This window comes from Delphinus delphis, chromosome 15 (assembly GCF_949987515.2).
Source record: "Delphinus delphis chromosome 15, mDelDel1.2, whole genome shotgun sequence".
In the NCBI taxonomy this organism is placed as follows: Eukaryota; Metazoa; Chordata; class Mammalia; order Artiodactyla; family Delphinidae; genus Delphinus; species Delphinus delphis.
In genome coordinates, this window is record NC_082697.1 from 81,000,042 (window position 1) to 81,010,525 (window position 10,484).

The following is a 10,484-nucleotide window of genomic DNA, read 5'->3' on the forward strand; positions in this document are numbered from 1 at the left end:
AAAGCAGGTGCTTCACAAGTATTTATTGTGTGAACAGAGCTGAGGGACTTCCCTGGTGGTCCAGTGGTTAAGACTCCGCACTTCCACTGCAAGGGGCACAGGTTCAATCCCTGGTCAGGGAACTAAGATCCCACATGCCGTGTGGCGTGGCCAAGAAAAGAAAATAATAAAGTTAAGGCAAAAAACCACACACCGAATGAATGACTCCACCACCGTGTCACAGCTGCCGGCGAGCTGACCCCTTGGGAATGTCCCATGGAGCCAAATTCATGTCACCTGGGGAGCAGGTGGCACTGGACCCCAGGTGTTCTGCTCTCAGTCTCCCTCAGAGGATCTGGGCATCCTGGGGTCTCACCTTATAGTAATTGTCATTGTAGGAGCAATTGCAGGAAGAGGCATTGATGCAGCGGGAGTCGCTGAACAGAAAGCCAGGATCGCAGACACAGCCGGACTTGCAAAGGAGCCCACAGCTGGGCGCGGGGCTCTGGCAGGATGCTGCGCAGGCGCAGCGCTCGTAGTGGGCATTCGGCGGGCAGCTCGCTGAGGGGAAAACAGCCTCCGTCAAGCCGCCGGCTTTCCTCCTGTCTCCCCTCTACCCCCCACTCCCGTTCTTCTTGAAGAAGGAGGTCCATGTTACTCCGCCATTCAAAGGAAGGAAGTCCTGACACAAACTACAATCTGGATGAACCTTGACAACAACATATGCTGAGAAAAAAGAAACCAGGTCCTCGGTATGAAATGTACCGAACAGACAGAACGCAGATTCGTGGTTGCCAGGGGCTGGGGGGCGGGGGGAATGGAGTGACCGCTAACGGGTACGGGCTTTCCTTATGGGGTGATGCAAATGTCCTGACATGGAAAAGTGAGGATGGCTGCACAGTCTTGTGGATATGCTAAAACCACCAAATCATACACTTTGAAAGGATGAATTTTTACAGCAGTGAATTATATCTCAATTAAAAAAAAAGCAATAGTAAGTCTAGTGCTTGGTTCCCAACAACTCCCGCTCCCCCATGCCCACCCCACCGCGGCCCTCTCACTCAGGGTCGTCCTCATCATCCTTTCTAAAGTCATCGTGTCTGGTTCCCCTCTCCTCTGAGACTGCAGTTTTCTACTGGAAGCGTCCGTTTCCCCAGCCCTCTCCCCTCATCACTGTCTCTGACTTTCAGCTCTTTGTCCAATGCTCCACCACAAACCTGGAGTAGGTCTTGGGGTTGCAGTGGTGGCCGGGGTCACGGTGGTCATGGAGGTACTTGGCATCACGAAAACTGTTGGCCAGGTGGGTACAAGAGTTGGGCTGGGCTGGGGTGTCGTGGGAACTGTGGGCCTTTCAGTGGGGACTGTGGGTTTTTCCGTGGGGATGGTGGTCCTTTCGGTGGGAACTGTGGGCCTTTCAGTGGGGACTGTGGGTTTTTCCGTGGGGATGGTGGTCTTTTTAGTGGGGATGGTGGTCCTTTCGGTGGGGACCGTGGGTTTTTCTGTGGGGATGGTGGTCTTTTTAGTGGGGATGGTGGTCCTTTCGGTGGGGACCGTGGGTTTTTCTGTGGGGATGGTGGTCTTTTTAGTGGGGATGGTGGTCCTTTCAGTGGGGACCGTGGGTTTTTCTGTGGGGATGGTGGTCTTTTTAGTGGGGATGGTGGTCCTTTCTGTGGGGACCGTGGGTTTTTCTGTGGGGATGGTGGTCTTTTTAGTGGGGAAGGTGGTCCTTTCTGTGGGGACCGTGGGTTTTTCTGTGGGGATGGTGGTCTTTTTAGTGGGGAAGGTGGTCCTTTCGGTGGGGACCGTGGGTTTTTCTGTGGGGATGGTGGTCTTTTTAGTGGGGAAGGTGGTCCTTTCGGTGGGGGCCACAGGTTTCCCTGTGGGGATGGTGAATATTTCAGTGGGGACGGTGGGTGTTTCCTCAGGGGCCACAAGTTTCTCTGTGCAGACAGGGGTTTCAGGAGGGCCAGTGCAGGTAACGGCAGGTTTGGAAGGAGGCGCTACTGATGCAGGTCCTGCAAAGAAAATAAATCCCTGGAGTTTAGTCAGAATCGTACCACCCCGCCCTTGACTCACATCTAATTGGAATGGGTGCGCTCAAAGCAGTAACTCATTCACGCCTCTCCTTCTCCTCCCCGCCCCAGCCTCCACTCAGGTAACACTGACCAACACCATTCCTAACATACGTCCGATCTTGCGCCGGGTACAGGAAACAAATAACAAATAGGATATCAGCCTTCCCTTCGGGATCACCATTCACTAGGTGAGGGGTCTGACCCCAGAAATCCACGGCGTCAAAGTCCCACTCACTCAAGCAAGCATTCTGATGGGGCTGGGAAGGTACGGGTGGGCAGAATATAGGAAACAAAGCTGCGTGAGGACTCGACACAAAAGAGGACTTGCATTTTAAGCAGCTCACGCAGAGAAGCCCAAGAGATGGTCATCCTGGAGCATGGCCCCCTTTCCGGGACCTGGGGTTTTGTCTTACCATGACAGGTCCCGTGACTGATCGAGATGAAACCCAGAGCAACAATGAAGGCGGTGCTGGTGCCCCTCTCGGCCTCAAACATCAGCTGAAGGTACGAGGGAGAAAGAAGCAAGAGAGAGATGAAAGTGAATCCCCGTCAACTCAGCGACTCTCCGGGCAGAGGGTCTGTCCTCTGCTAAGATGTCGCCTTGTTCTGGCCTCAACAGTGCAACGGGGGCCCGGGCCCCTTCCAGGAGCCAGAGAGCCTCACAGGGAACACAGAGCACCCTCTGCTCTGCTGTTTTTCCAGTGTCTCATCCTCTCAGCCCTGGTTGTGCTCCCTGATCCCAGGCGTTATGTCCCCCTCACCTGGCCTCACAGTGACACTTAAAGAGCGACTCTCTCTGTCTCTCACCTGCATGGGCTGTTGATGTCCCGAAGGGACGGTGATGGAGACGTTCAGCCAGTCAGCGCTTTGAGACCCAACTCGTTCCCAGAGAGGAGTTGGGGAACTGTCCGCAGGGCTCCCCAGCAGAAGCCTGAGCTTTGTGCCATTCCCGAGGCCATACATGTGGTAGGTAAACTCCACACAGATCGCACCCGGGGCACAGAAGGTCCGGCTCGTCAGTCTGAAAGACTGGCCTGCCTGGGAGAACTTGTCAGCCTCAAGGTAGACAAAGTGACCCTCTGGGCAAAAGAAGGGAACAGGCAAGGTGAGAAACCTGCAGAGGACAAGTCTGGTGCTTTCTTGAGCGACATCTTGCTTTCCAAATGGGGATCTGATGCAAACACCCAAACTCCCCACATTGCAGTGGGGTGTTTGTTTGTTTTGTTTTTTTCTCTGCTCATTTTAGACTTCTAACTAAGAAGGCAGGATCAGAAAGAAAGGGAAAACCAAGCCAGCAACCCAGATTCCTTTGTTGGCTGTACCAGTCAATGTCTTGACTGAAAATGACCCAGTGGATTTTGAGGCCTTGGGCTCAATGAAGCACTATACCTGGATCTTCTGGGGGTTTCAAGTGACCCCAGAACCACGAGAATCCTCAGCTCACTCTACCTCTGTGGCCTCCACAGCTCTGGCCCCATGGCGGCTTCCCAGGAAACACCCGCTGGCTGACCCTCACCGCCTACACCTTGCGTCAATCATACCAGTCCACCCCCTCGCTGGGAGAAGATTCAGTAACTCGTTGGCTTGAGGGGTCCTCCATCTCCTCACCTCCATTAAGGGAGGCTCCCGAGGGGCCTGTACCCTGGATGAGCGTGTTTTTACTTCCCTGGGTCCAGTGTCCGCCATCCTGTAATGCCTGGACCCAGTCACAGAAGGGATGGGCCTCATCTTCAAAGTCACACTGAGGAAAGCTCTCTGGGGGATCAAAATGGGAGATGGGAGAAATCTGGGCCATGCTCTCTATTCCTCCCCCATCCCCAACCCCCATTCTCAGAGCTGCTCTCACCCCCGCAGGGAGCAATGCTGATTGCATCCACCGCCACCACTGGCTCTGGGATCTCCCCAAACACGCCCACCACGGTGAACTGAAGAGAGAGGGAGAAGGGGCCGGGAGTGAGCAAACAGCCCAAATGTTCAGCCCCCTCCATTTGATTTTACTCTCTTCAGGGACCCAGGCACCCGGCTTCCAGGGCCCAGATCTTCAGTCCTTGTCAATAACAGGTGCGCCTCCCACGTCCAAGGAGACCTGACACCTCCTGCTCCTCTGTACCTGAATCTGTCCCTGGCCTGTGTAATTGACAGAAACGGGCTGCCAGTTGGGTCCGGGTTGTCCTGAAAAGAGTGTGTGTTTCCGGCGGCTGCCTACAATGGAAGGAACCCAAGAGAGCAGTGAGATGACTGGGGGCTGGAAAATGACTTCAAACCTATACTCAGAAGGATGAGTAGCAGAGGGACCACTTGGAGTGGATTCCCCTCCCCGACGTGCAAGCACGTCCTTCTCTCTCTCACTCTCCTGGCGTTTTTATCTATTTTTCCAGAACCCTGTGCCTTCCGCTCCCAAATTCCACTCCGCAGAATCATCTTGCAAGTATCCCAGGTTTCCCCAGACCCCAAGAGATGCCCCCACGTTTCCTCGTCAACCCAACCCTGGGAGAAGAGCCTCAGGACAGTGTAAATGCCATGACGTTGTCACTCTCACCCAAGTCAGAAGCATAGACCGTGAGGGCTGCGCCAGGAGACTGGCCACGTAGGGTGTAGTGAAAGGACAGGCTCAGGCAGCCGAAGGACTGGAGCACAGGGCTCAGGAGGGCAGAGCTCTGCCTCGGTTTTGCATTCTTGGGGTCCAGGAGCATGTAGAAGCCGCCTGGGAAGGAAAAGGCCAGTAAAGTGGGGGATGGCACAGGTATAGGGGCTGCGAGGGCAGGGAGCCTGGCCCTGGGGAGCCCTAACAGTTGCCTAGGATCAGCCGGCGCTGAGATGGGCCTAAACCCATCACACGACTGGCTGAGGCCTTGGTTCCTTCCAGAAGTGCTTGGCAGGTCTCGGTGAGGACGCGGGCGCCGCCCAAGAAACGCGGCATCCTCTCAGAAGCAGCCAGAATCCTGTCCTTTGGATTCAGACTTTTGAGGTCCCCCCACAGTCACATCCTCTTCCTTTTCTTAACCCACTAGACATAGCTGCTTCACGCAAAGTGGTCAGAGTCCCGATCTGATGCGGACCGGCAGGGATTTCCCGCCCCCTGCCGCCAGCTCACGCAGCCAATCAGCCCGGACCCCGCTCCGTGACGCAACTGGTAGCCGTGGGAAGGAGGGGGGAATTAAAGAGGCCTCCGACCGCGCGCACGCACGTGCCGGACGCCCCACGGGGTTCTGCCTGGAGAGTGAAACCCGGAAAGGTGTCCTTCTGAAAGGGAGAGAAGACGGCTGAAGAGGAGGGAGTGGGCAGAAGTGAGAGAGAAAAGAAAGGAGCCAACAGGGAAGAAGGAGGGAAAGAGTAAAATGGTGAAAGAACGCAACAAGTGTCCATGCTAGGACGTCTGAGAAATGGAAAAGGAGATGCGGGAGAGAAAGAGGAAAGATGGAAGAACGTAAGGAAGGGAGCAAGGTGGAAAAAGGAAGAGAGAGAAAATGGAAACAAACAAACAAACAAACAAACCCAACAACGTTTACTGAAACTGCTGGGCACGGGATTTGGTGCTAAATCTAAGGGGAATGCAGAGATGGGCTGGCCATGCCCTGTTCTCCAGGGGCTTAGAATGAACGTGGGGTGGGGTTTGCACCAGGTCTTTCTAGAAAGCAAACCTCAGGCAGCAGGAAAGATCAGAGGAAGGAGAGCAAGGATTTGGGGGGAGGGAAGGATGGAGAAGAATGGCCTCTGTCCTTGCCCCATCCCTTCAGTGGATTCTCATACAAAAAAACGCAGGTGATCCTTTTAAAGGTAAGTAGATAAGGTCACTCCTCTGCTCCAAATCCTGCAAGGGCTCCCCATCCACATAGAATAAAAGCCACAATCAGTCCTGACAATGGTCTGCCCCTCCTAGGACCCGTCTGAGCTCATTCTTTCCATCCCAGCCACGTGGCTCCTTGCTGCACTTCAACACCCACCCCCCAAGCCACTGCTACCTCAGGGTCTTTGCATGGCTGGCCCCTCTGCTTACAATGTTCTTCCCCTCGATAATTTCGTGCCTCACTCCCTCACCTCCTAAAAGTTTGTGCTCAAATGTGACCTGTCTGAGATCTACTCTTGACCACCCTATTTAAAACTTACAACCCACCCTACCCTGCTCTCCCGATCCCCTTACTTTGTTCAATTTTTTTTTTTTTTTCCTGATAGCACTGGTCATCTTAAAGCTTATATAATTTACTTCTTTATTGTTTCAGGAACTGTCTCCTCCTTGTCCCCCACCATCCTCTGTCTGTTTTGTAAGCTGATGCATCTCAACGGCCTGGGACTTGGCATATTGTAGGTGCTCAATAAATATTTGTTGGATGAATGAAGAAGGAAGGAAAAAAAAAAAAAGAAGTAAGGGTGTCAGGGAAAAGAGGTGAGGAGTCGGCTGTGTTGGGTCTACCGGCTGTAGGGCTTTTGGGGTGGCAGTGGGGGAAGCTGGCTGGGTGCTTAGAATCTGTTTTCTGTCCTGTAACTTAAGCTGATGGAGGTCTGAGCTTGCTGACTTTCGCCCCAGGCCATCCCAAGAGAGTTATTGTAGGGTGGTCAGGCAAGCATCGTAAACTCCCGCAAAGGTCACTAGAAGCTCAGAAAGTCAAAGGACGGAAGAAGCATGGCCATTACTCACTACCAGGGCTAGAGAAGTCATCCTCAGGCCCCACGTTCGGCACCCCTGTTGACCCCTTCTTCTGGACCCACTTGGCCCCAGAGGCCGTCGGGATCCAGCTCCAGCCACAGAGATCATTTGGAGTGTCAAAACTGCACGTTTGCGTCTTGCAGACTGAGGGAAAAGGAAAGAGGAAGGATTTAGCTTTTTCTAAGGGGAGGCAGCTCAGAAAAGTATGCTTCAAACACAACATTGTTAATCAACTATACTCCAATATAAGATAAAAATTTTTAAAAAAAGAAAAGTATGCCTCAGTCTGGAGTCAGAACTCTTGAGTCTCAGCCTGGGTCCTAACGTGAGCCACGGCCGGCTTGCAAGCCAGATATGGACTTGCTCCCCCGTGGCTGTGTTCCTGGCACGGATTACTTAGGCTGCCCAAACCTCAGTTTCCCCATCGATAAACTGGGAACAACAGCACTGGCCTGTTGTAAGTTACACCCCGTGTGGGAGCATCTGGCACAGTTCCTGTGCTCAGTAAGTGTTGGCTCCTTGCATGCAGCTTCTGGAATGTCCCTTCCCTTGAATTCGCTCCCCTCAAACCTCTAACATCAGCCTAGAGTGCTAATTCTGGATAGATCTGGGGTAACAGCCAGGTTGACCAAATGTCCAGGTTTGCCAGAGACTGAGGGGTTTCCTGAGATGCAGCACTTCCGTGCTAAAAGAGGGACCGCCCAGGGCAAATCAGAACGCTGGTCACTCTAGGACAGGTGTCACCACAATTCTGTGGTGCAGGAGAACGTCTCTTTAGATGTGGCTGCTTCAGGGGTCAAAGGTGTGGGGTGTGGAAGTAAAGGGAAGCAAGTCGCCCCAGCTCTGGAAGAAACCAGGGTCTCGGTCCCTGAGCTACTCCTGCCACCTGGGCAGATGTATAGGCGTGGGGGGAAGAGGAGGAGGGACGGGGGCTCACCCCGACTGCAGGAGCCCCGACGGATAGAGATGGCATCCAGAGCGATGTCCAGATAAGCCGTGCTGCCCCTGACTCCTTCAAATGTCAGCTGCGGGAGGGAGGGGGGATCACCCACGCTGTGAGCCCCTTTGCCTCGGGCTCCCACTTTCCTGCCTGAATTCAGGTGGCCCAGCCCCCGTGCCCCTCCTTGTCCCCGCCCAGCCCCTCCTGGACCCCCCACAGCCAGAGTCCCACTGGGACCCAAGGCCGTGTCTTCGGCCTCACCCGACTGGGCAGGATGCGCCCGATGGGCACCGTGACGGCGGTGGGTATCCAGGAGGGGCTCTGGGTGTTCCTGTGTTTCCAGAGCACATTGGGGCGCTTGCCCTTGGGGTCCGTGGTCAACAGCAGCTTGAGCTGGGCGCCCCACGACGGCCCGAACATGTAGTAGGCGAAGCGCACGCAGAGGAGGCCTTGCTCCCATACGGGGGGGCTGCGCAGGCGCGCCACCCCGCCCGGGCGGAAGGTGTTGGAGTCCATGCGCAGGTAGTAGCCCTCTGGGGGAGGCAGAGCCAGGGATGGTGAGGCCCTGCCGCCCCCCTTCCCAGAGCCTGGGTATCACTTCCGGCCGCCTCCCTGCACCCAGATCCACCAGTGTCCACCTCCCAGATGCCTCCCTAAACCTTCGGCTTCCTCACTTCCATTGGGGTACCCGCCGGGGGGCGCGGTGCTGCTGGTGGGGGAGGGCTCACTGGCCCGAGTCCAGGCCCCGTCATCTTTAGACACTTGGCTCCAATCACAGAGGGGTTTGGAGTCATCCTCAAAATCACACTGGGTGAGAACGGCTGGGAAGAAAGGGCCACTGTGAGGCCAGGAGAGGGCAGAGGGGAGGGGGTCGGCTGCAGAGCCAGTGGGGCTGGGGGGGGTTAGGAGGTGGGGGGAGGGAAGCGGAAAAGGGTTGCAAGGTGGCCACTAAGATTTAGGGTCCAGAGCAGAGATTTGGGAAAGGGAAGCTGAGAAATAAGTCTTCTCTTAGGAGAAATTCAGGGCTGGGGTCGGTGAGGGGCAGAATGACTAGGTCAGGGGTTGCAAACGGAGGTCGCAGGCAGGCAGGCTTGTCTGGGAAGCATACATTTGTTGTTGTTCATTTGAATGTGGATGTTTCAGGCAGGACTTGTACTCTACTCCTCCCCGGTTCCCTCCCCGCTCCATCCTCTGAGGGCTGCCCTTCACACATTTATTACATATTTATGTCATCACCCTGCCTGAGGGCACCTGGGGTGGCCACCCCTGGGAGGGACTGAGCAGCCCCGGCTTCCAACTCACAGTTTTCCCTCGAGCTGCTAGAGACGGGCTTCCAGTCCAGAGGCTTCTCTTTCCTTGGCATTGATTTGGAGACAGAGAGAAAAAAAATAAATGTGATCCTCATCGTTACCAAGAACTGTTAAGCCTCCAGGACTGTGAGCTTTCTGGAGGATTGTTCCTTTCTTTTTATCCATATTGTATCAACGTGTATGCAGTGACATGTATTTACTTGAAGGTTTTCAAATAGGTCACTCACAGCCTTCTCACCTTAAGCTGTCATCTGTCTCCTAGAAAGCATCTCCCCTCCAAGTTCCTCACATCCCCACTGGTCCCTCCACCCCTCCATGCCCTGGATGTCACGAGGGGGTTCTCTCGCATGAGAAAGAACCAGTTTCTTTGTATGGGAATTCTCACGCAGCGCCTAAGCGTTTGGCCCTGAGCAATCTCCTTCCTTCAGGTCGAGCTCTTCCTGTGCTATAGCTCAAGTGTTCCCCACAGAGTAGGGACTGTATGGGTCCCGTGTTGCCAGGTAGGTGTCAGGGATGGTATTGCCCCAACTGAACACACAGATGAGCAACACCTTAGAAATTCCACAGAGAAGCCAGCTGCCCTTTTCCAGGTGGTGTGGGCCACGTAGAACAGCCCTTTGTTTTAGTAGTTCAAGTCCTGCTCGTTCAAATCCCCTCAAACAAGCTCCAGGACACCAAGCCACCCATCATTTCTTGCTGCTTCCTACTTGCTGTCTGTCTGTCCGCTGGGTCTGCTCTGGGTGTTGTCCTTTTTCTGAGGGCCCGACCTCTCTCTCCTCCCCTGCCATGCTCAGACCTGTCTCCCCGGCTCTGCACCTCCTTCCTCTCTCCTCGCCCTTCAGCTCTGTCCTGCTCGCACTGAGCTGCTCACGCATCTCAGGTCCAGGCTTGTGGGCTGCGGGGCTCCACCCATTCCTGTTCAGCATCCTTCTCACACCCATCACTCCCGCCTTCCTTACCAGGGCCGTGCCCTTCATCGCTAGCCCACTTGCCCCTTCCAGCTTCGCCCCTCGCTCTTCCTCAGAGCCACCCCCAGCTGCCCCCTGAGCCCAGCTTACCGGGCAGGGGTAGGCATGAGGCCCTGGCCCCAGGCAGCCCCCAGCAGCAGCAGCAGAGTCCAGACTGGAGGAGCCATGCGGGACCTCAGAAGCAGCTCTCAGGGGAGAGGAGAAAGGCGGAGTGAGGGGCCCAGGCCACCTTATTCACCCCCACCCCTCCTCACTTGGCACCCTCCTGAGGATGCCATGAACACGGGACAGAGAACACAAGAAAGCTCTGGGAAATGAAAACTGTGAGCGCTGAAATGTAAAAGCCAGTAGAAGAGTTATACATTGAAATCAAGAGAAATCAAAACGAGAGCAAGAGAGAAGGAAAGAAAGAAAGAAAGGAGAGACTTGGAGGGTTGGTCCAGGAAGCCTAACATTCAACCAGAAGGGTTCAAAAAAGAAAGAACAAAGGAAAAGAAATTACTTAAGAAAAACCACAGAAGAAGATTTCCCGGAACAGATGTAGGAGCCTCTTGATTAAAAGGGGTC

The 10,484-nt window shown here is 54.7% G+C and overlaps 1 protein-coding gene across 1 annotated transcript in view; it reads right to left on the reverse strand.

The window, feature by feature from the left end:
- Nucleotides 1-10,084, reverse strand: part of ZAN (zonadhesin) — a 32,530-nt gene extending 22,446 nt beyond the window's left edge. The window contains exons 1-14 of the mRNA XM_060033167.2: nt 10,039-10,084; nt 8,942-9,001; nt 8,314-8,460; nt 7,901-8,172; nt 7,637-7,724; nt 6,691-6,843; nt 4,594-4,758; nt 4,165-4,256; nt 3,901-3,979; nt 3,663-3,809; nt 2,862-3,133; nt 2,468-2,552; nt 1,197-1,994; nt 356-540 (exon numbers count right to left, since the gene is read on the reverse strand). Of these exons, the coding sequence (XP_059889150.2) occupies nt 356-540; nt 1,197-1,994; nt 2,468-2,552; nt 2,862-3,133; nt 3,663-3,809; nt 3,901-3,979; nt 4,165-4,256; nt 4,594-4,758; nt 6,691-6,843; nt 7,637-7,724; nt 7,901-8,172; nt 8,314-8,460; nt 8,942-9,001; nt 10,039-10,084 (2,589 nt within the window). The remainder of the gene's footprint in view (nt 1-355; nt 541-1,196; nt 1,995-2,467; nt 2,553-2,861; nt 3,134-3,662; nt 3,810-3,900; nt 3,980-4,164; nt 4,257-4,593; nt 4,759-6,690; nt 6,844-7,636; nt 7,725-7,900; nt 8,173-8,313; nt 8,461-8,941; nt 9,002-10,038) is intronic.
- Between the last annotated feature and the right edge of the window lie 400 nt (nt 10,085-10,484).